Below are 23,788 nucleotides of genomic sequence, written 5' to 3' on the forward strand. Positions count from 1 at the left end.
CGGACACACTAAGTGTACGAAAGCTCATGTAATCCCAACTGTTTAAAACACAACATGTCAGCCAGTGTTGTGATAAAAATGCTCACAGACCCGCAGTTGAAATTCCTCCAAAAAAATGATTTATTTCCTCCTGTTTACGAAACATCAGTCCCCAGATGTTTTATCGCAACGTTTGAATTTTGGAGGTAAGGAAAAGATTTTACTTACTTTAAATAATAAGGCTTTCAATATTTTCTACAGATCTCGATGACTATTAAATTGAATTAGAGTTACAACAATTAGACATGAGCCATGTCTATTCTATGTCTAATTGTTGTAACTCTAATGAATTTGCACTGTTTTGTAGTTTAGCAACCTACATGTCACCACCAGAAAAGATACCACCCTTAACCTTCTTCTTTACTATTTGCTCACAGTGGATGCATTTTTATAACTTATCAAATAATACTTAAATCAAGAAATCCATTTTCTGCAACTGGTATAAACCCTTGCTTGCATTAGACCTGGCAGAATGTCTCAATCGATTGTGTGTGCATCAGATGCTCTCTCTCCCTCCCACTCTCTCCCTCTCTGTCTCTCTAGCCGGTTGCAGTCAGTTGGTTCCAGCCTCTTCCACATATCGGTGCTGCAGTGTCTCGGTGCCTCAGTCTCTGACCTTCCACAGGGACCATGCAGGCATTTCTTCCCAGGTAAGTTTCAGAGACAGCGAGTTGGGCTGCTCCATTGCTGGATTCTTATTTCACCTATTTTCTCTACAACAAGCCACTTTTTTAGCAAAGGTCCTCGGCCATGTGTTTGTCATCTTAATGTCAAGTAGCTATGCTCTGTAGGCCTCTTTGAACTGATGTAATGTGAGCTTGCAATGTTTAACTCGTGGGGTTTGGAATGAGCCCTTTCTCTTTGGCGAGCCTCTCTATGTAGATTAGTCACGATTGGCCAAGGGATGTTGTTCTTAGCAACTATTTTCAAGTCATTTATTATTCACTTTTCTTAAGAGGAGGGTTTTGCTGTGAAGGCCTTCGGCTTGCAGTTCTGGGTGGAAACATCGAATATGCTTTGCGTTGCACATTGTAGCGTGGAGTGAGACTCTCAGTCAGGACTCAGGGTGACTCCACAACCCGAGATCAATAGCAGTAAAAGCGTAGCCGGGGAGGAGCCGGCAGCTCGCCGGTAAAACACGAGCTTCACTGATGCTTCCTCAGCACTTTCTGTGTCTGTTAAGCCTCTTGCGCAAATTGAGCTCAGGTCTTTAAGTGACGATGAAAACGCATTTTAAGAGCATCTTGCCTTCTTAATTCTTTGTATTTCTCGTTTGAATGTGACGTTGGAGCATAATGCTGTTAAACTTGCTGATGGTTCATAAGGTTACATTTTTTTTTCATTTATTTAAAAATATACATTACATGGGAAATGTGTACGATTTTATATGTATATGTACATGTTATTTTTTGGTCCATGTACAAAAAGTGAGTCTGGCAAAACATGAAGAAATACTGTGAAGTATACTATGTTATTGAATTATGTGTGCTTAAATATTTATGTTTACTGTTTTTTCTCTACTCAAGCAGGTCATACCTGACCCCAGTCAGGGACGAGGAAGCGGAGTCTCAGAGGAAAGCAAAGTCCCGTCATGCCAGACAGACCCGAAGGTCAACACAGGTAAAGATCCAATGTCTGATGACACATTTTATTGGATCGGGTTTTGACTGTTGACAGATTTGAAGCTGTATAAATGTCCTACAGGGAGTGACTCTGACTGACCTGAAAGAGGCTCAGAAAAGCAACATCCTGTCTCCTCAAAACAGTCGGAAGGCGGAAGGAGGCCCTCTGGCTGAATTGAGTTGCCTGAAGAACGGCTTGACGGACGACAGGAGAGTCAGAAGTGTCTCGATGGAGACAACGGAAACAGCGGAGATCAGTCCCAAATGGCCCGATGGTCCCAAATGGAGCAAAATGGACGAGGTCAGTAGGAGGAATGAATGCCGTTTGGGAACCGGCCTCAGCAGCCGTGTTTGAATTGGAGGATGTTTGTGATTTCTTTACCATTTTTGTATTTTTCTTTAATGCTTGTGCAGCAGGGGAACGTTGAACGCAGGTTAGAAACCATCGCCGACTCTCCGATGTCAGACCTTCCGTGTTCGTGTGTTGCTGGATCCCGTGGGCTGCTTCACTGCAACAACGCCTTCACAGGTCACGAGAGCATTGCTTATATTCTGATTCACGTGCGTGTATGTGAGTCAGGGAGTGAGTGATATTGAAGAGGTTGTCCTTCCCCTTCGCCACAAACTGGGCCTCTGCATTTAACGAAAATGAAAAATCCATTCAGGCATCATTATTGTTTTCAACATAGTGACGTTACTCATGTGTGAGGTTGATCAGACACCACAGGCTTTGCTCTGGATGAGAATCCTTTGTATTTAAAATTGCTTTTCCAGAATTTGAAATGCCGATCATTGACAAGGTCTAGGTGACAAAAAACATTTTAAGAAGGTTCTTTGAGCTAAGAAAGAAACCCAGACACGACACCCAGGGTTAATTTCACAGTAAATCTTCCCCTTTATTTCCAGCAGTGATGGAAAGATCCTTTCAGAATAAAAGTATTTACTGTTTTTGTACAGCTGGTGCGATATGCCGGAGGGATGAAAATCAGAACCGCGTTGAAGATGAAGCTCCGCTGACAAGACAGCGACTCTTCTGTGATGGAGAGGTACGTGGAGAACGTCACAGAAAGCAAAGAGGTTTTGATTTAGTCTCCATTGATGGCTCTTGCCTCGTTTCCGGTTGTCCCCCCCTGAGTACCACTAGATGGAGCCAAAAGATTTCTGTTCTCTCACTTTGTGCTGAGCGGATCCGAGTATTTACAGTTCACTTGAGAATAACTACAGTCTCATGCATTCAGATCCCTTGAGAGTATGTGTGCTCATGACACACTTTGGTTATCAACACTCTTATTCAGGAAAAAGGTATCTCGGTATTAAATGCTTTCACGGCACAGGATCTCGTGCCAATTTTATTCTTCAATATTAATTAACAAGGTTGTCTCATCCCGTTTCTCTCCCGAAAGCTAAGTGCGCTTCACAGGCTGCGGAACTCTGATGCAAGACTCTGAGAAGCTCCGCAATCGCAGACGTGAAGTGTGACTTTAGAGATTCTCTTCATGAGAACTGCTGGTTAATATCTCGTGGAAAGACAATCCAGGGGGGACAAACCTCCTCCTGCTCCACCCCGTCCTCCTCCCCCTCCTCCTCCTCCTCCTCCTCCTCCTCCTCCTCCTCCTCCTCCTCCTCCTCCTCCCTCTAAGTCGCTTTGCTTCCTCACATCACATGGCTGAGGTGTCTCAGCATACCATACCATATTGGGCTCTCTGCTTGGTCTTAGCCTTGGATTCAGAGGGATTGACTGTCTTTTCTCCTCCACCCTCTGAGCTGATACTGTGCTCCCTCCACCTGAGAGCCTCACGTGAAACCACCTGAACCGCGTCACTGCTTCCACATGAGCTTCACCGAGGACATTCTATTAATCTGTGAGAAGACGGATGCCGGTCAGTGAATGGGTAAAGAGAGAGGATGCATGACGAGGATATGGATCGTAGATTCCCCTTCATTAAGCTGACTCCGGGTCAGCGGTTCAGCTGTCGCCCGCGGTGGAATCTGAACCGTAGATCTGTTAGGAACACGAGAGTCTCCTGGCATTACGCAGCGGACTATATCCGTCCGTGATAATAACACAGAGCGGCGAGGCTTCATGGGGAGCGCGACAGGCTGCCCACCGCCACGGCCGACCCCTGCGTGACCCTGTGATGATCTGAGCAGATTTTCCACTGTGGCTTTCAGGCACAGAGGGAGGGAGACAGGTGTGGCGTAGGAGGGTGTCTGATCCTTGTAAAGACATAGGCAATGGCGGGGATTATGATACGGGGGACTTTACAAGAGCGCAGGCCCCCACTGCCACTTTCGGGATTCAGTGATTCGATCCTGGCTGGTAGCACATTCCGCTCCAACACAGCTCCTGAAAACAAGCAAAGTCTGGGAAGAGCTTCGGCGGCTCGTCGTCTGTGTTGAGAAAAAAAGATAACAACCCATGTGGATAATCCTGAAGCCGAGGGTGAGGATCAGACTGGGCCAAATCCAGATGGGCTCCAGTCTTTTGAAACTCTCCACCGAGTCATATATTCTCTACAGATGGAGAAGAGCATTACAAATATACCTCATATACAAGATAGCTGCTGTTGCCGATTGCAGATTCAAACCATCTGTCACAAAAGCTTACACAGTGATACATGCAGAATAGTTTAGCAACCAAAGAACATCAACCTCTCTTTTTCATGCCTCTGTGTTTTTGACTTTATCTTTGCTTTGATCTATTCACAACAAGGAAGAACGAGGCCCCAGCAAAGAGCTACGTGCCTCGCTATAAAAGGTAGCAGGAGTCGGCTTGTGCACAAGGGGCAGTCCTGTTGGGAACTGCGTATTTTTCCTTCTCCCTGAGAATTAGATGATTGATACCACTCTCTCTCGCCTGTATGGTAAATATCGAGCTTTAGCGGCCACGGCTCCATACAGCGGGTATTGTCCAGACATTGTATTCGCTTCCTCATCAAACTCAGCAAATCATCCTTCCCCCAAAACGTTTCCGTGATTAAGACGGAACGAGGTCTTGATGTGGACGTTTAACCGGGCGCCTCGTTAATATTCCCGGGTCTTAAACAGAGAAACCGGCTCCTCGCGTTTCGGCGGGAAGGAAAAGGTGCTGACACAGTGTGTCACTCCTGACAGCATCTCTCCTCTCCATCTCACTGTGGGACGAACACAGTTACCCGACACTTCAGGGTGGATGATGTGCTCCTCAGGTAATTCTGTGTTGACCTTCCAGGACACAAACTGCTGCCAACACCGCCCCCTCCGCCCCAATCCCCACCTCCCCACCTCCCCCCTCATACACACTCCAACTCTGGCTCCGTGCTCCACCTCCCCCTTATCCTCGTCCACATCATTGGGCAATTTTAGCCCTCGGTGCCGAGTTCAGCCACAGCAGAGCTTCTGGCGGCTTTCCAGGACCGAAGGGAGCAGGGAGAGGCGGGGGTCTGGGGGAGAGGAGGGGGCAAGCAGCGAGAGGAAAAGGAGAGAGGGAGTGCGTGTATAACTTTGGGAAACATAGGAAGAGGCAGCAAAGGGAGCAAACTTTTCTCTCCTGGCCGCTTCCTTTGTAGACTTTCTTTCCCTCCACGTTTCATCCGAGACGTCAGCCGGAGCAGAACGGTTCTGTTTGCTTCACGAGATGTTTGTCTTTTGGTTCTCGGAGGACAATTGTTTTTTTCTTTTGTTCTTTTGCAATTTTTGATCTGATCATCGCTCCACCGTCTGGACTTCTGAACACGGCGTGACCACACATTCGGAACTCCTCTAGAATTAGCTGCAAGTATCTTCAGCTCATCGTGTGAGTGTGATGCTGGACTGAGACACACAGACACACACGGCCGTACACACACACAAAGACACACGCACACAAACACCTGTTGTTTTTGAGGATTCCCCGGGAGCTCAGTCATGGGCATCTGCGTCACCGTTGCTTGAGGGCCTCTGTGCAGCTGTGACCTGCTGGTGTCCTCGGTGAACGTGACAGTAGACGTTGACCTCTAGTCCAACAGAAGAGACGGAGGGAGGGGGGGTGAGATGTCCACCTACTACCCGCGCACCAAGGACCTGACTCGCACCAGGAAGTCGCTGACCGAGTCCCCGCCGTCCTCTCCGTCCCCTACAGACAAAAACTACAGAGTAAGACCACAAACTTTCCCTCTGTCTGAAAAGTGTTGATATCGGACATCTCAGTTTATTTAACCGTTTTTGTGATTTACAGAACTACGGTGTAGAAATAATTAATATTCTGGATTTCCGCCTCTAAACTGTTACTTTCTACGTTTGTTTCAGGCAAAAATATATTTAAAAAAATCTGGACCTTTTTTTAAATATTTTTTATTAATTTTGGCAAAGGAATAATGAACCAGCAGATTAACCGATAATTTAAATAGTTGTTGCAAGCCTTTTAAATATTCATAACTTTACAGTTGTGAGTGTGTTTAGTCAAAGAGGCAAGAATGTCAACTCTTCATAACAGGATAAGAGTTAATCCCTAATTACTCCATGTTATGTAAATGATGATGAACTATGCACGAATCCTGAGTCCCCGAATCACTCAGTTACATTGTTGAAATAACTTGTGAGCTCAGCTTATTTGATTACCACATTTTCTGGAGAAGACTTTTCTTCTGCATTTGCCATGTTTTGTTTTCTTTCTGAGGGGTTTTGTCAGTGCAGCAGACCGAGCTCCTTGACGGACACATTTAAAGGCACAGAAAGAAATGCAAAAATATGAGGCGCCGTTACACAGTCTATTTAGAGACACTCACTTTGCTCATCTTCTGCGTTATGCAACACTGCAGAAGCTTGCAGCACAATTGCCAGCAGTGAACGCTATCATTTTTTCCTTTTTGAAACATATCCACAATGAAACAAGCATTTATTTTCCATGACGTCAGATCAATCTGAATTGGTTTGACTCTGAAAAAACACAGATCAGTGGAATCGGGTTGATGCAGTATTTGTAGCACTTGTCCCGATGTTTTGATGGGAACCCGGTCCAGCGTGCTTCACCGCGGTGAGCAAGTGTAAGTAGAATAAACACATTTTATTGGATGAGACGGACGTTTGGAAAATACTCAGTGGTGGAAAGTAACTAAGTACATTTACTCAAGTAAAATGAAAAATAAAATACTATCACCTCTCCACTTTCAGCATTTCCATTTGATGCTACTTAAAATACTGCAGCTATAATCAAGAGCTTCTTTTTTAAATTATGTTTCTCATTAAGAAAATCTAACACATGAAGATTCCCCACCATTAGTTTGAGGAAAAACAGTTCTAGTGCCCATGAGTTTACAGCAGTTCCACAAAATATATTGCTGTGGCTCAACAAGCAAGACAGGCACGAAGGACCCAACTGCAGACCAAGAACCAGGCTGACAAACAGACAAGACGGAAATAATACGAATTAAAAGTACAGAAGAAAAGCATCGGAGGACTCTTCCACTTCCATTAGTGGACAAGATTCATTTTGACTCAGTGCTCTTAAAAAAAGAAAAAGCAGCAGCTCCCCGACCGGCTCTGATGCTGCAAAGAGTTAATAGCAGGAGAGGTTTGAGTGAGCAAAGGTGAGTGAATGTGGAAGAAACGTCTTTTATGGTTGCCTGTGCGACGTCATTTCCAGCAGGGTGGAGAGACAAAGCCGTGGGTGTGTGTGTGCATGCGTGTGTGCGCGTAGCTCAGGTTTTCCTACTGCGATGCTGCGACGGCGGGGAGGAGATGAGAGGGAGGGAGTCAAGACTCTCCTAGTGATCATTCCATCGGCTCTCAGGGACGGCTGTTAACGTTACCGTTTATATAATGCAGCAGTGAGCTTGTGCACTCCCCCCCCTCTACCCCTCCCACCACCCCCTGCTGTGTATGACGCTGCTCCTGTCACACCATGAAGCCGGAGGCAGATGTGTTTACAGAGCGCCCGTGGCTCAAGCATGCACGTTTCCATCAGTGTGACACCCTGTTGTTTTCCGCTTGTCTCCGTCGCATCTGCTCTGCCTCACAGAGTTTGCTGCATGTGCCACTTCTGACTCGCTCCTAACAAGGGAGGCACACTGCGGCACGCAGTCAGAAGAAGAATTTCAGCTATGATCGAGTTTCTGGCTTTGGTTGAAGTTGAAGAAAAAAGCACCATGATGCAGAAGTGCATCGGCTTAAGGATCACCTCTACGAAGAATCTCTCCCCGTATAACTTAAAAAAGAAATTTGCTAATCCTTTAGTGTGAAAAAGGTTTGCGTACAGTCAGGAACCCCTAATCTTGCACGGGTTTGGTGGGGCAGACGTCACGGTGATTTATTCATAAAATCAGGGGGCCGATCCTGACAGTTAATTAACGAACGAGCACCAAACATAATTGCGGAATGTTATCAGCGCTGCAGGAAGGGATCAGAGCGAGTGGGAGCTCATCATGGCCCTTTTTTCATCTCAGGTCACGGAGGTCTGTTTTTTCCTCGGTAGCTCTTCTTGAGCACATGACCACATAAGGACAGGCGCCGCTGGCTCGGTTATGTAAACACTTGGTGAGGAGCAGCTCCTTTGATGCTGCATGAAACCCCCCCAACCAAGTCTGCAAATGCCAGCACAGGAATATCAGTTCGCTCCGTTCTGTTCAACGCAAATTGTCCACCTATTAAGCCCATTACTTTAATTCAGTCTACATTACAACACATGTCATTGGGCTGACGCTTTTATCCCAAGCGATTTGCAATAAGTGAAATTTCAACCATAAGGATACAAAGAGCTTGAATCAGTACCTGCGCCGCCTTCTGAGTGAGAAGAGGACGTATTCTCCTGATGTTGTAGAGCGTGTCTCTACAAAGTCGCATTGTCGCTGTTATGTTGGGGGTCAGGGAGAGTTGACCGGTGTCACGCCGAGGTTCCTGGCAGTCAAAGTCGGCATTAACACAGAGCTGCCAAAGTTAACAGTCAGGTCCTGTGTAGGAGAGTCTTTTCCCGGAAAGCGAAGTAGTTCAGTCTTGTCGGGTTTGATTTTCAGATGGTGAGCGGACGTCCACTGAGAGACGTCAGTCAGACGGGCAGAGATCCGCCACCTGAGTGTCCGAAGTGAGGGAAGGAGAGAATTAGTTGAGAGGAGTCGCCGCAGCGTTCGGACGAGTCGGTTGAGGGGGAGAGCTGATAGAACAGAGGAGGCCAGAGAGGAGGGAGAGAGGGAGCGACTGTTGATGGGGCGAGGTCGTTAGTTATAGAGAGAGTAAGAAGTGGTCTGAGACGTGAAGTGGGGTCACAGAGAGGTTAGAGCTAGAGCAGTTTCTGGTGGATATATAGTCCAGGTGATTGCCAGCTTTGTGAGTCGGAGTAGAGGGACTGAGGGACAGTGCAAAGGAAGAAAATAGGAGTAAAAGGTCAGATGACATCTCTGTGTGGATGTTGAAGTCACCCAGGAGGATGAGCGGAGGGCCATTTTCAGGGAAATTGGACAGGAGAATGTCCAGTTCTTCCAAGAAATGACCTAAGGAGCCTGGCGGACGGTAAAGGACAACGATATTTAACTGTTCCGGGTGAGTAACTGAATTCGAAAGACAGTGGGGTGGAAGAGGGTAGAGAGAGAAGCTCCATTTGGGTGAAACGAGTAGACCTGTGCCACCACCCCTGCCAGTGGGACTGGGTGTGTGGCTGAAGGAGAAGGCGGAGGAGAGAGCAGCTGGGGTGGATGTGTTCTCAGGTGCGATCCAGGTCTCAGGGAGAAGTCAAGCGACTGCTGCATAGCAGAGCTGTCTGACTGTCTACATCTGCTTCTTGTCTGGAGCAGCTTGGATCACCAGTGGCACACAAGACAAGTTCATTGCCCTTATTTTCTCAACTGAGGTGTTTAAAGCCCTCTTTTCCTGGCGAGACAGCAACTCCAAATCCTTACGTTTAGGAGGAAAGAGGTGCTGCATTCAAGCACATCATTGATCACTCTGACATCCTATTGTGGACTCTTCTCTCTCCCGTTCTTATTTCCAGTCTCCGACTGAGGGTAAACACCTCCAGTCATCATGTGCCACGTTTATCAGCTGATGGGAGTGAGTTCTGATCTATTTGATTCAGTTTGGTTTGGAGCAGAACAGATTCTGATAGTAGAGAACATATAAAGCGATAGACGTGTCCAGTAACACGGCAGCAGACATGTAAATTACAGCTAATAAATCATAGACATATCTGTTGGGTAAGAGCATTTCTGAAAATAGAGCCAAGTGAAATCCAATTAGCCAAAAACTCTTGAGTGGAGCACACCACCCAGAATCCGCGGTGAAGTGGAACTAAATTCCGTGTGTGATCACATCAGGCAGATTAAGCGCAACTTGGCAACGTTTACAGCGAAGCCCCGCCAGCGCCCGAGGTCACACGTCGACCCGCCACACGGGAGATGCTTCGCTGCTGAAGTCATGATGTCGTCTTCGCGCCGCGGGGATCGGCCCGGCGGCCTTCTGTTCTGGGGGATTAACGGGGCTCACCGGGGAGCGCTGACCGGCGCGAACCTTGTTAGTTCAATGTTTGGCCGGATTGAATGTCGCATTTCTTGTCCCGCCGGGGCGCCAGGTCTCTGGACGCGATGTGATAATTCACCTGGAAGTTTTTGTTTTCTCCTCTGTTGTCAGCGAAATGAAAAAAACATTTCACCGCCGAGCCTCTGGCTGATCTTATCAAACAGATAAATCTGGATCCAACAACAGTAAAAAAAAAAAATCTTATCTCACGCTGAAGTGTCAGGCGATCCAACTAACATCGTTTTGTTGTTTGTTTTGCAGCATGACAGATTGTCAAGGTGAGGATTTATCTTCTTCTTTCTCTCCGGTAATATGAAACTATATTTCCCTTGAAGAATCCAACAATAAGTGGCCTAAAGTGTGTGCTGGATGTGCTGCTCTCAGATATGACTCCAGTGGGGAGAGTGCAACGGACAAACCGCTGGGCCGCGCCGGCTCTTACACCCGCAGGGAGACCAGGCTGGCTGCCCTGAGCAAAGAGGAGCAAGACTCCTCCAGCAAAGACTATAAGAAGGTAGTGAACAATCACCCCAGAGGGATTCCTGTGCTGCAGAGAGCCGATTCATCTATTTTAACAACATGCCAAAGCAAACAGATACTTGTTAGGAAGATAATACGTTTTGTCTTTTCAATATTTGGATAAAAGTTCATTCAAATTATTTACAGATGTTAAGTAGTGACATATAACAGGTGTTTATACTTTACATTAATTTCATTGATAGCGCATTTAGATAATTCCTGTCATATAAATGATGCCGAATAGTAATATGTTATTATAAGATGTATTTTACCCTATTGGAGTCCAAACGACAAAATCATAGGTATCTGCAAACATAAAGGTTCTCAAGATTTGGGGAAGGACTTCAAAAAGTGACTGTGCCAAATTAATATAATATACAGAATGAATTAAAATGATATATTTAATATACCCCATATGTTTAATTTGCTTATGTAAAAAAATAGCTTCACCATTAAAATGCAGGGGATGCATTGTATGATAATCTCAGGGTCTCTAGACAAAAGTGAACTTTGTGTGTGAGTGAAATATAAAAGCTTTGTCAACCTGCCGACACAAATATTCAAAACATGTTTTTAAAAACTATTTAAAAGGCCGGCAGAGAACCAAAAAATAGAACGTCATCTCCCCAGGCTTTTTTCTCCTGGCAAGTTATATATAATATATAAAATCATAAATCGCTCCTTGAGCAGAGTAGAAAGAAAACAGTGTTTTATGACCAACCTGTGCAAAAAGAAATGAACTACACTGAAAACTGATGTGTGTCTACATATACTTTGGGTTTTGACTGGCTAATTTTAATTAATTAGTTTAATCTAAATGGTAAATTTTTTGTTTACATATTTTGACCTTTAAATCTTTGTAATAAGGCTCATTCTTAATCGTCACAATGTCCACTTCCAGATGTACGCAGAGGCTTTGCATGAGAACGAGAAGCTAAAGTCCAGGCTGCAGGACAGCAAACACGAACTGGTGAAGATCCGCTCTCAGCTGGACAAAGTCGCGCAGGTACAGAAAAGCCAGAGAGGAAAACTGTCAGCTCAGTTCTGTTTTCACTGCTTCACCATCATCCTTCCAAGGTCCCTAATGGAATCAGGCTTCAAAATATTCCCCAATACTGAAAATAACAGTATCATTCTAACTTCTAGAGGCACGACAGACTATCAGAGAGATCTACAGTCCTTGAGTCTGAGAAAAGGGTAAGTGTCTCTGCAACATTTTGGAATGTCTATATTTTATTCTACCATCAAGATGGCTGAATGCTCGTGTCCTTTCTCAGTGTTTTTCCCTTTTTTTCCCCAATAAAATATATTCATGTCAGCGCCCTTTTCTTTTATTTACAGGAAAAACAAGCTCTTGATAAAAAAGTGTCAAACATGGAGGATGAGTTGAAGGTCAGTGCAAGCAGAAACAAATCTTGCATACTCACCCCGGGTTTAAATAGCATATTTTCTCTCTTATACAAGTCGTGCGTCAGTTATCTGGGATGTTCTTTTCCCCCCCAAACCCTGCAATAACACTAACAGTACATGAAGGTCCACGCCTCCGGCCAAGCCACTGTTACACGTGCTAAATCAAGCACGCCTAAAATGTTTTTACGGAGCAAAACACACACACACACACACACACGTATAGCCGCCGCGTTCTCCCTCCAGGGTTGTTGTCAGCCAGGTGGGCTGGAAGTCAAGGACAGGGAAGGTCAACGCTGGGGGCTCATCACCCACTTCCCGGCACGCCGAGGAGGGAGCCTGCTGCTGACGATGCTCCTCTCGCTCCACTTATCCCACCGGCGGGGTGGACATGCTGACCCAGTTCTAGTTCTAGAGCACCAAAACCCCGTCCGAGACGAGAGAGATTTCACACCCGAGTAGCCGTGGCTCGCCCTGTGTACGTGCAGCTCTCTCTCTCTCTCTGTCAGGAGATGAGAAACAGAGAAGGTGTCGCGCGCAGGCCGCGTCGTCATGAACAGTGACACGTGCAGCAGTGTGGAATGTCGGCGGCTAATGTTTGACCCCCCTCGTTTGTCGTGGTTCCCCCAGCAGGACGCCCCGCTGCGGTTCCGCTGCGGGTACCAGCCCTGAGAGCAGGTGGTCTCGGGGGAAGTGGCGGTGGGTGTAGGGTGGTGGGGGGGAGGGGAGGGGCGACGTGGGAAAAAAAAAGTGATTGACACCTGCCTGTCACCTCACGCGACTCTGCGCCGCCGAGAGACTCGGGCATGTTTACACGTGTGGACGCGCACTCTGCATCTAAGCCACACTCACTCACTCACAAAGTCACTGGTTCACTTTTAGCGAGTTGCGGCTCAGTCGAGCAGTGCCAACACGTGCCACCTACCGGAAAGGACCCCCAGCGCCGTTAGGACCCCCGAGATCTGAACACAACCTGCTGCACAGTTGTGACAATCTGAAGCTTACAGAAGAGTGAACATTGCAGTAGCTTCTGCACTCCTTCCCTGTAGGCGGCGCACGTAGGCACGGCTTCACCTCCAGTAGAGGGGTGCAGATTTAATTGGGACCACCTCTTCAGGTCTGATCCCGTTAGTCTGTAATGCACCGAGGGTCTCAGGTGCCTCTCATCAATGTGTGTCCTTGTTTCCCCATTTGAAATAGTCTCACCACTGGTGTCTTGATTACTTTCTAGCGCCTCACATTTCACACGTAAGGCCGAATTATTCCCTGTGAAACTTGATTAGGGTCAACTACGCCGGATCCCCTTCCAGACTGGAAAGTTTGTTCCGATCTAATTTATTATCAAAGAGCTCACTTTTATGAGAGTGTGATGAATTCATTCAGACGTAGTGCTTCCTCAGCCCACTCTACCCTTCTCTTCTCTCTCGCCAAGGGCACCTCTCCAGAAGCTGCACCTTCTTGTTCTGAGGACATTATATGCATGAGCTGTTGCTTTCCAAACACAGGCTAACTGTGAATTTCTTTCTTGTCTAAATGTGTTTTGGTGTTGTAAGAAGCAGCTGGATGTCCTCCTTTGAACCCTAACGTGGGCCATATTCACGTGTTTCGGTAGCCTGAAACATTTCAAGTGCCCCGCGTGTGTGTCTGTGTGTGTGTGTGTGTGTGTGTGTGTGTGTGTGTGTATTATGTGGTTTGCCCTCAAGAATTGCGTCAAACCACAGATGTTTCTGTTTAACCACGTTGAGGTTCACCTCAAAAAGTCCGGCCAAGAGGAAGTGAAGGGGGAATGAATCACTTATTTTCCTTTCACTTAAAACTGGCAAAGCTATGAGCTATGTTTGAAATAGTAGAATATACATGATTGTAATTTATCTATTTATTTTGAGCCCTTGTCCTCTGCCTCTGCCGTGCATTCAGCACTTTTAAAAGCCCCACCGCTCTGCGAGTAACCCAAAGAGAACGGTCTCTCTCCCCTGGCCTCGTTGGGTAAATACTCCTTATACGAGTCGCTCAGATCTCTTGTTCTCTCTGTCTGTGTGGGTGAGTGGATACGTGTATGAGTCTTCTTCTTTGCACATGCCCCCCCCTCCTCCCCCCTGCATGCTTTCTCTGTCCTCCCCTCTGTGCAGCTCTCTCTCTCTCTCTCCCCCCCTGTGCAGGCCTTCCCCGCTCTGGCTCAGGTCCAGACCTTGCGGCGGGTAAACGAGTGTCTCCTGGCTGAGAACAGAGCGATGCTGCGCGCCCTCGCCCGCCTCTCCGAGACGGCCTCCATGCCGGAGACGGAGGACCTCTGACCCTCTGATGTCACCTGTCCTCCCTCTCCCCTCCACCCCCCCCTCTTCACTTCTCAGACACATAACTTCTGCACTCCCTTCTTCTTCTGGTGCCTCGTCCTCTGCTGTGTTCCTCTCAGGCAGGTCCTGCTCACTCCAAATGCTTACCACCCCCCGCAATGTATCTTCCTCACGCTTTTAACTTGACTTGCTTTATGGCCATCAAAGGTCAACCCCGCTGACCCCTTAACCCCCGCCCCCCAAAAAAAACTTTCACATAAGCCTCCTTTGAAGTGTATTTTTCAGTCACCTCCATGTTGCATGGGGCTTCACATGGCATGACCATGACATGTTTTCTTCTTTTAATCTAAATAGAAGGGTCTATAAGAGCACGCAGAGACATAAAGAATAAACACGTTCATGGCGGCTGTTGATCTTGCCACTTGCCAAACACTGGGGCGCTGTGTAATGTGCTGTGTAATCAATGCAAAGCTGTTTGCCAAGCAAATAGCCGTTCTAGGAGGAAATGAAATGTGTGAGATCATCAGCATTCAAAACGAGTCCTGAGCCACTGTGTGCGTTTCGATTGGTTTAATAGCAGAAATATTAAAGCAGTGCATTACCACGACAAATAGGATTTGTATTACAGGGAATTTGGTATGACAAAAATTGGGTTAAAAAAGGGGCTCTGAAATGGTGATTTGTAACAGCATGTCGCCGTGGGGCTTTTCTCATCCACCAGTTTTTGTTAATGTGTCACAGCTAGAGAGCAGAGGGTTATTGTTTGTCTCTAGCAGAAAGGAAATTCTTTGGCAAAGACGGCGGTTATTTTTAGTCATCGCTCCTCATGAGAGACGTGACCTAGATTTTAGAAATTGACCCTCAGTCTCTCTCTCTCTCTCTGGCTTTGCTCTGTTTCCCTTTTCACATGCGGAACGTGTCGTCAAAGCCACTCCTCACCTGCATGATCGAGTGCCGTGAAGCATGTCCTCATCGTGTGGTGTCAAACGTCACTGAAAGACTACTTTTAGTCCACTTGTTGTTAGTGGCGATTGACGATATCGTGCCGTTGCAGCAGAATAGTGTCAGCGCAACAACTCAAGCTTGAAGTGAACATTTCTACGCGCTGACGACAGTTCTAACATCGTTTCTTTCCTTCTGCGGCCTCAGGTCTTAACAGAGCTCAAGTCAGACAACCAGAGGCTCAAGGACGAGAACGGGGCTCTCATTCGAGTCATCAGCAAACTGTCTAAATGAAAAGATGTCTGACGCTCCTGTTCGCCCCCCCCGACCCCCCCGAAGGCGAAGGTGCCGCCATCCACGGCGCCCCGGGTTGTGACAGTGTCCCCGAGTCACACGCTGTGGTTGAAGAGCTTCAGCGTGTGATGATGGAGTTAAAACACATGTGTCTGCGTGATTAGTTTTTTCCACATTAACCAGATAGGGACCAGCTGTGCCGTTTGAATGACCCGTCGAGGCAGAATTCCCACCGCGGGTTCGCAGGAAGGTGTTTGTAACATTATAACCGCACACCACATTGAGTTTGTTGCTGCATCGACCACTGCGTAAATGTATTTTAATGTTTTCAAAAGAGGAGGGAAGTCAAGGGGCCCGAAAGGCCACTTTGGCATGAAGATCAGATTGTCAAATGATGAATGAGATCAGGGCCGGGCTGTAAGGTCCTAGTATGAACATTCACACCGGCTAAAATGTATTTTGTTTAACATATATCTAAACTGTTGTGTAAAGTAAATTATTTTGAAAATGTTTGCGCTTAATTTAAGATGTTACGTCTTAGTGAGATGCATACTTTGATGTTGTTGCCTGGATTGATAACTTTTACTGGTCAATGTGACAACGCCTCTTGAATCACATTTCAACTCTAGCTTCTGTTAAAAATAACCCCAAACGTCCTTTTAGCAAACTAACTGGTTTGTTACATCTTCAAGGATATTTCAATAAAACAATGAACTTTTGTGATCAAGTCCCCACCGCATTTGATACGGTCATCCGACCAAATGGTATGAGTTGCTTTACTGGTTTTACTTTGCATGATCCAGACTACTTCAAAACAGCAGAAAGACAGCGGCATTTCTTCTGTAATACTGATTTATTTATTTATTTAAGTCTTTGCACCATGTGTACTAAATTTGTTTATACGGTACTGAAAGATTTCTCTCTCTCTCTCAAAATCTTCCACTGGTGGAGGCGCTGAGAACCTCGACCTCCACGACATAGTTTGATTAATAACAATCCCACGTTCTGAGGAGGAACCTGTTTCATTACATGTGCTGTGGACAGATTGCAACGGGTTGAGTTTCTATATTCTCACCATAGATTACCTTTAATTTAAGGGTTTAACTACTGCCTAAATACAGTTGCCATTTTATTACTGCAGGTATACTGTACCTGCAGCCCTGGTCATTGAAGACATTATTACTGGTGCAACTGCATTATAGTAAAATTCTTCTTCCTCCACTAAATGTTTGAAAAATGTTAACTGAACGATTAAAACCCAGAAAGAGGCCGCTGCCTGAGTGTCACTTTATTCACCAGTATCACTGGTTCAAACAGTTTGTCATTCATCATATTCAAGGTATGAACCCTTGTTTGATGTAGTCCGTTCCCAATGTGATGGTTCCATTCTGTAACATCGATGTCATCTTCGATCACATCCAGCAATTCACAAATGAGGCTCATTTGGCATTTTCCACACACGCTGTAGATATAATGGACTAGGTGGAAAACATTTGGGATGTATTGATGCCTAATATGCACACACACCGGTTTACACACTTTGCTTAATAAACTGTAACGGGACGGAGATGTTTCTCAGTGTGACATTAATGTGCTTTGCTTCACAAGGAATCATTAGGGAACACTTTAAGTATTGAACACAAACAACTCGTGGTAATTAAAAGGCCTTTATTTCCTATTTGTTTTTTTACAGAACTGGTAACACATATGATAAATTTGTAATAAGTTATTTGGTTCCCTTGATAACTTTTATAAGGATCCCCAACGTTTGTCCACATAAGGGTCAAGAGGAGTTTGTGAGCAACGTTTGTGTCCAGTCAAGGGCTAAAGCATGCGATCCACAGTAGGCACAAGTACTGACATGAACACGCGCACCACGACACTAGACACGAAGAAACACAGCTAGAGGACACATCCTGACTGTCCCCCGACTCTTTAAAAAGATGATCAAGAGGAGAAAGAGGGGAGAAAGATTTAAAAAAAGAAAAAAAGAAAGAGTCTTGAGAACACAGTTGCATCGGGGGGACGAGAAGGAGGGGGGAGGACGAAGCGCTCGAGAGGAGAGTTTGGTACGGTCCTGCATGTTCGGCAGTATACGGTATATCCATGTAAACATGAAGGCCGGCGTCCTTTGCGCTCAGCGGAAAAAGCAGATTTGAGTGGAGAGAGTCGACGAGCCTGCTTCCCAATCAGCACAAGGAAACTGATGGTACGTAGCTGGTTACACACAAACGGGACAGAGACGCGAACCAAAAAAAAGGAAAAAGCAAACGTGACCCTGGCGTCGGTTCAGACACAGTTTTCCCGCAATTCTACGTTAGAGGGTTACATCACAAAAAAGAAAGAAAAATAAAGACAGATGGTTACACGTGTGCACAAGAATACAAAGAAGAAATACAGCGAGTAATATAGGAGACAAGACAACACGTTTCAGAGTGGCGTCTCTGCCCGCTGAGATGCGCCGCCACACATTTCCACAGGGCGGTGAATGATCTACTGAACTTTGGATGTTTTCCCTTTTTAAATCCCAGCGTTTGTTGAACAGACAAACAAAACAACAACAACAGCAACAACAACAAAAACAAGCTGGTCCTGCGAACGGCGTTCCAAAACTGTGTCTGCACAGCTGACACGACGCACGGTCTCAGCTGCAGTTGTGCATAAGGTAGTGAACATGGACACAGCTCGGAAACACAGCGGAACAACCCCCGCGTTTAAAGTGGAACTGAAGATTGTTTGAGTATTACGGTCACACGCACAAAGATGTACATCGAAGGATGAGTTATGTGTCCCGTGCATGCAGACCTGTACTGTATCTGGTAGTTATTGATTCTAGTGCTGTGTAATTTGCACCGTGTCTGCTAAAGGGCCAACACGTCGTCTATTTGTACCACAAACACAAGCGCACACAGCTCCCAGTCTCTGGCCCCCATAGAACCCGGATGGCATGTGACTGCAGTGACCCAAGTAAAGTAAAAGGAAACAAATCCCTTAAATGTGCTATAAATTCGACCTGTGATTACGTTTGCCTCATCCTCTGATGTGTTCCGTTTGCTTCTACGTGAGTTATTATTTTGGCTTGTGTAGATTGAAACAGCGAACGCCGGCGACTGTAAGCAGGTACTGGCAGTATTTTGTGAAACACACTGAAATCTTGTATTTGACTTGTTCTCAGTGCATCATTCGGTCACAATTGGAAACAATAACGGGACAGTTGATAACTATGATATTGCTTTAGACAATGTGCAGCGTTGCACATCACATTTAGGATCGTTGCCAGGACTGATGACTGACGGCAGGTGGATGTTTACTTCAGAGAAAATTCAACATCTGACGTAAACTTAAAGGAAAAGTTCAACATTTTGTGGAAAAAGGCAAACTCGCTTTCTTTTTTGGTTGGAAAAGAAGATTGACACACATTAATCCTTTAAGTATGGAGCTAGAGCCAGGAGATGTTTAGCTTAGCTTAATACAGGCTAGCCAGGCTAGCTGTTTCCAGTCTTTGTGCTAAGCTAAGCTAACCGTCTACGTCCGGCTCCAAAATTAGAGCACAGTTATAAAAGTGGTATCAATCGTCTCCTCTCGCACTGCAAGAAAGCCAACTAGCGTACTTCCCAAAACTTGGAACTGCTCCTTTAATGGCATTTAATGTCGATAACATTATATGTGTTTCCATATTTTCATATACTTTCTGCCATTTGTCTGTGTAAATCATAAATCTATGCATAGTTCTATGGGAGGGATTCAGGCCTAAAACTTGGGTGCCGCTGTTTAAAGTTTCTCTCAGTTTTGCTCTGTGATTGTTGGATATCTAACTACAAGGTTGTGTTGTTTGAGCAACGCGCTAAACAAACCAACGAAAAGGCGCCAGCGTGCTCGCCAGCAGTGTGTTATTGATTGTACTCGTGGTCACTAGTACAGACCGCTGTTCAACCACGAGAAGAGAAACTTGAATAGGGACCCAGTCAGGTTCATTGCACTCAGCCCAAGAAAAGAACACACTCTCTCTCTCTCACTATATATATTTATATATATATTTATATATATTTATACTTTAACTTTAGCAGTATTATTGAGAACCTATTGTGATTGTATATCTAGTATCCATACTATCAAAACAAGGCATATACGTTACTAATCACAATACTGTAAATTCAGCTACCTCTATGAAACAAGGACGTCAACAGCTTTGAAAGTAGAAAAAGACACACTCACTCTATTAAACTCACAACTGTTCCCAAAGCTCACATATACACAAAAGTGGATTTGGCCCTTTTGATGAACAAAGACCTCTGAACGGAATGTAAAAGAGAAACACTGGCCAAGGAAAATTAAGACATGTCAAGATTTTTTTTTTTTTCATAAATAAACTAGCTACTCAGCGTCAGTGCATGAGTTTTATGGCTTTAGTTTTGTCTTATTCATTTGTCTCGTATACACATACACGTATTGTATAATAAACACAGTAAAAGAGACACAGCCGTGAAAGGTTTCAGGTCATTTAAATACGGTAGAAGTGAAAATATAAACTGAGAGAAGAAGGGATTCCAAGTCATCTGTGTGCACTGGAATGGGATATTTCATCTTTTGGCAACTGGAAATTCATTTCATACAATGATATGATCCAACAGACTTGACTACTGGCACAGAAAACAACTCCCACAATCCACCTACAGATTGCAGGAATATTCAATCTCCATCTAACAAGTTATTCCAGAATAACACCGCACTAAATGCGTTTGAAAAAAAGTCATATTATAGACTTGGAGACCCCCCCCGGCCCAAACATATAAAAAACTAAAACATATTTCTTAGCAAGACAAAGAAAGAAAAAAAAGCAACAGCGTTAAAATTCAGTAACACATTGGCCTTCGAAACAACTTGGCATAAAAATGGCATCAAATTAAAGTTTTGATCACAAGGAAGTATATAGCAAGCATGCGGCTACATTTTCATCCTACATGAACTCACACACAGTACTGGACGACACACTTGCTTAAGATTTTCAGGCGTGGAAAGGTTTGTTATTAGTAATAGTACTCTAATATTTGTATGACATTCTCTCCAAAGACCCTCGTTGAAAAAAAAAAATACACATTTGTTTCATTTAGAAAATATACAGTGCGTCTTTTTTTTCCCTTTCGTTTGTGTTATTAAAATGACAAATGACATCCACTTACGTACACGAGATATTTTTGCTTTGTCTCTAAAACATGCGGCTATGTACAGTATTTTGTATAAACATGCAGTATCAACGTGTATGAACTATGTATATAGGCAAAACTACACACCAATGGGTTGTTTGATTGCTTCCATGTCGCCTTTTCTTTAGTGCTGCTTCATCAACGGAGGAAACGATATCATGTGAGAAGAAAGACGGAAAAATCTGAACATGGTCTACGTTGGTTATAAAAAATAAGAATTCACAATTTCCAACAGAGAAAGATACAAGAGCCAACATTCATTAAATTCCCCAAGCATTGTAGTACTGTCTACATTTGATTTACATTGACTTTGCAGCCAATGAGTAGTTGTGGCTGTTGATTTAAATAAAATTAGGGTCAAACAAGCGGTTTGGATTTCATCAGAGGTACAAGTTTGACCTCACCATCCCTCTTTGATTATAATTTAGAAATACACTGAGCCAATTCCATTCTGCGGAGGAGACAGGGAGCATTAGATGGTCACGCGACGAGGGCTTCTTTCCGCTGTACCACGTGTGCCACACGACAAATCCAATCGCACAACACATTTCATAACTAACCAACGAAATCTACGTGGATCGAAGAACAGTGTCAAATTACCACAGAACAGAATAATACCCAGTAGTGCAATTAAATTCAACAGTTTGGTAAGCTGCGTGTGAAGTACACGCGGATCGCCGCCTTCTTCCAGACCATGTCCTTGCAATCAAGTGAGAATCGTAATATTCAAACAATCAAAACACATTCACAAAAAGCTGAGCCCAAACAAAGCAACAACAGAAAACGGATTACATAATGCGCTTCCTTCTTAAAACCAGCTGTTATTAACAACATAAACAATTAAAGCTCTGGTTTCCGAGGGAACTTAAACACAACATTTGGATTTAAAGTGCACAAGGAATAAAAGTAATTGAAAGTGAAATAAAATGAAACTGGAAAAACAAAAGAAGCGAGAAATGAAGAGAACAACACCGCTAACTGGAAGGCGTCCCTGGTAGTTGAAAATTGCTTATTTTGTTACTTTGAAGGCTTGTCTCCTTTATGACTGTAAGACGGTTATAGGGATTCCTTTGGAGTAAAACCCTTGTATCAAGTCCATGACTGATGGCAGTAGCACAACAAGTGAGATACAGAATCGGCGGCGCTGGGAGGGGAGGTGGTAGACTGCGGGCAGTAATCGACACCTTGTAAATATCATGCCATTGGTGGTTGGAATCAGTCTCTGTTGTAACCGCTCTGATATTTCCTTGCTTTTCGTTCTAACGACACCCACCGCCACCTTGCACTGTCACAAAATATGAAAATAACCCTCCTTCTGTTGTTTTTTTTTTTTAAACCAAAAACCCACCGCTCCCTGTTCCCTAACGTAGCATCTCACGGATCCACTAACACCAGCCTTATGTTTACCGGGGGAAAAAAAACACAAAACAAGCGCTCAAGCTTTTCAATCCAATGTTTCCTTTTCATCATGTGGAGTGTTTGAATAATGAGAACCCGTTTAGAAAAAAAGGCATGGAGTTTCAGTTTCCTCTCAGTTTTCCTGAGACGATGGGCGGAAGGTCAACTAATCAAAAAAGGCAGTGTGTTTGTGGGTAACTGGACGTGTGCCTTTCACTACTCGCTACCCAACTCTAGGAATGTACTTCAAACCAACAGAATCACCTAGTATGACAACTGGCAGGTGTGGAACACGGTGCACAATACACCTAAGGAATGGACCTGCTTGTGTTATTTCTCTATCATATGGCAGTATAAAGCATTTTATTATTAAGCACTACTCTAAGCAAACCGTGTCACTAAAGGGAAGGGCTGAGAAGTACAACGTGAGTGAGTGCATGTCTTATCCCCTCGATCACCAGATTCCCACATAGCACTCCTACTGGCGTTCGCAGTCTACTCTGTATTCTTATTAATGGAACCACAACCCCAATACAAAAATAGATCTAAAGGAAATCAACGGAGTATCTGTCCATCCAGTAACGCGTCTTCTTTTTTCAATGACATGACTTCATTTACCATGATGCTCTTTTTTTTTTTTTTTTAAACTATATTTCCCATCATGTTCGGTGACATCGATGGATCTTTTCAAAAGAGGAGGAGGAGGAGGTGGTGGTTGGGTGGGTGGGTGGGTGGGTGGTGTCGGAGGGGAGCGGATGTACAGCTGGGGGCGTTCTTCTGGAATATACACTCATATGTGGGACCTGGGGACATGATGGGGAATGCATGGGTGGGTAAGGTGGAGGTGGGGACAATGTGTTCGGGTGGAGGGGGTTTACTTCTTGGCATTCAGCGCTGCGAGGGCGGCATCCACCTCCTCCTCGGGCTGCAGCGGATGCCACTGGGCGATGGGGCGACGGGGGTTGGCCAGCATGTCGGACCAGTGTTTCAGCCCGGCCCCTGTGCTCTTGCTTCCCACCAAGATCTTCCCGATGGCGTCGTTCTTGCCAATCTTGTCATAATCCAGCACCGTGATCACAGCTAGGATTTTCTGGGAGAGAAAGCAGCACAAAAAGGTTCAGGGCGCCGCGGCGACCACACGCAGATGAGGGCCGAGAGAACGTTTTGCTCAAATACTATAATAATTCATTTCGGATGAATCGCTGGGCGTTTTGTCAAAGGACAACGAGGGTCCTGCTTACTTTCGTCTTCATACAACTATGTTTTTTTTACATCCATTCGTTGATAAAATATGCTCGACAGGAGCGAGAGAGATCCCGATGGTGAAGCCGTACAGAGCCAGTCGGCCACAGTACAGCATCTACTGTAGGCATGGCAACGAACCACAGCCACCGTGGCCACACGTGTCTATTATCAGGTTATTGACCAGCAATATCTGCTAACATATTGTTCCTAACAGACCAAATAAGGCTGTGGCAGGAAAGGTCACGTAACTAAATGTTATTGCTTTTGTATTCCCAAATCGACCAATCAAACTCTGATGTGATGAAGTGAAATTGGTGGAATTTAGGGGTGTGTTCCATCCCCAGGAGGGTTTATTTGTGTC

General features: G+C 45.1%; 3 protein-coding genes across 26 annotated transcripts in view; 2 read left to right on the forward strand and 1 right to left on the reverse strand.

Moving 5' to 3' along the window:
• The first annotated feature begins 601 nt into the window (after window positions 1-601).
• LOC144383007 (uncharacterized) lies at window positions 602-4,986 on the forward strand. Its single transcript, XM_078087301.1, has 5 exons — window positions 602-689; window positions 1,566-1,659; window positions 1,744-1,962; window positions 2,076-2,190; window positions 2,619-4,986. The coding sequence occupies exons 1-5, from the start codon at window positions 670-672 to the stop codon at window positions 2,906-2,908; spliced, it is 738 nt and encodes a 245-aa protein (XP_077943427.1). The 5' UTR covers window positions 602-669; the 3' UTR covers window positions 2,909-4,986.
• Window positions 4,977-17,846, forward strand: LOC120829572 (protein phosphatase 1 regulatory subunit 12B). Of its 6 annotated transcripts, none has more exons than XM_078087317.1 (8): window positions 4,977-5,774; window positions 10,386-10,402; window positions 10,509-10,638; window positions 11,545-11,649; window positions 11,790-11,840; window positions 11,985-12,035; window positions 12,681-12,749; window positions 15,494-16,850. In XM_078087317.1, exons 1-7 carry the CDS (start codon window positions 5,673-5,675, stop codon window positions 12,720-12,722), a joined length of 498 nt encoding a protein of 165 aa, XP_077943443.1. In that variant the 5' UTR covers window positions 4,977-5,672; the 3' UTR covers window positions 12,723-12,749; window positions 15,494-16,850. The 6 variants fall into 6 exon arrangements, with proteins under 6 accessions (XP_077943443.1, XP_040049753.2, XP_077943446.1 ...); XM_078087320.1 differs by having other exon boundaries at window positions 5,010-5,774; window positions 12,684-12,749; XM_078087309.1 differs by lacking the exon at window positions 12,681-12,749 and adding an exon at window positions 14,180-14,467 and having other exon boundaries at window positions 5,010-5,774; window positions 15,494-15,628.
• LOC120828943 (synaptotagmin-2) overlaps window positions 17,232-23,788 on the reverse strand; it is a 50,577-nt gene continuing 44,020 nt past the window's right edge. For all 19 annotated transcript variants that reach the window (XM_078087201.1, XM_078087216.1, XM_078087263.1 and 16 more), the window contains one exon: window positions 17,232-23,272. In XM_078087201.1, coding sequence (XP_077943327.1) covers window positions 23,057-23,272 — 216 coding nt within the window. In that variant the 3' untranslated portion in view covers window positions 17,232-23,056. The remainder of the gene's footprint in view (window positions 23,273-23,788) is intronic.

This window comes from Gasterosteus aculeatus, chromosome 2 (assembly GCF_964276395.1).
Source record: "Gasterosteus aculeatus chromosome 2, fGasAcu3.hap1.1, whole genome shotgun sequence".
NCBI lineage: Eukaryota > Metazoa > Chordata > Actinopteri > Perciformes > Gasterosteidae > Gasterosteus > Gasterosteus aculeatus.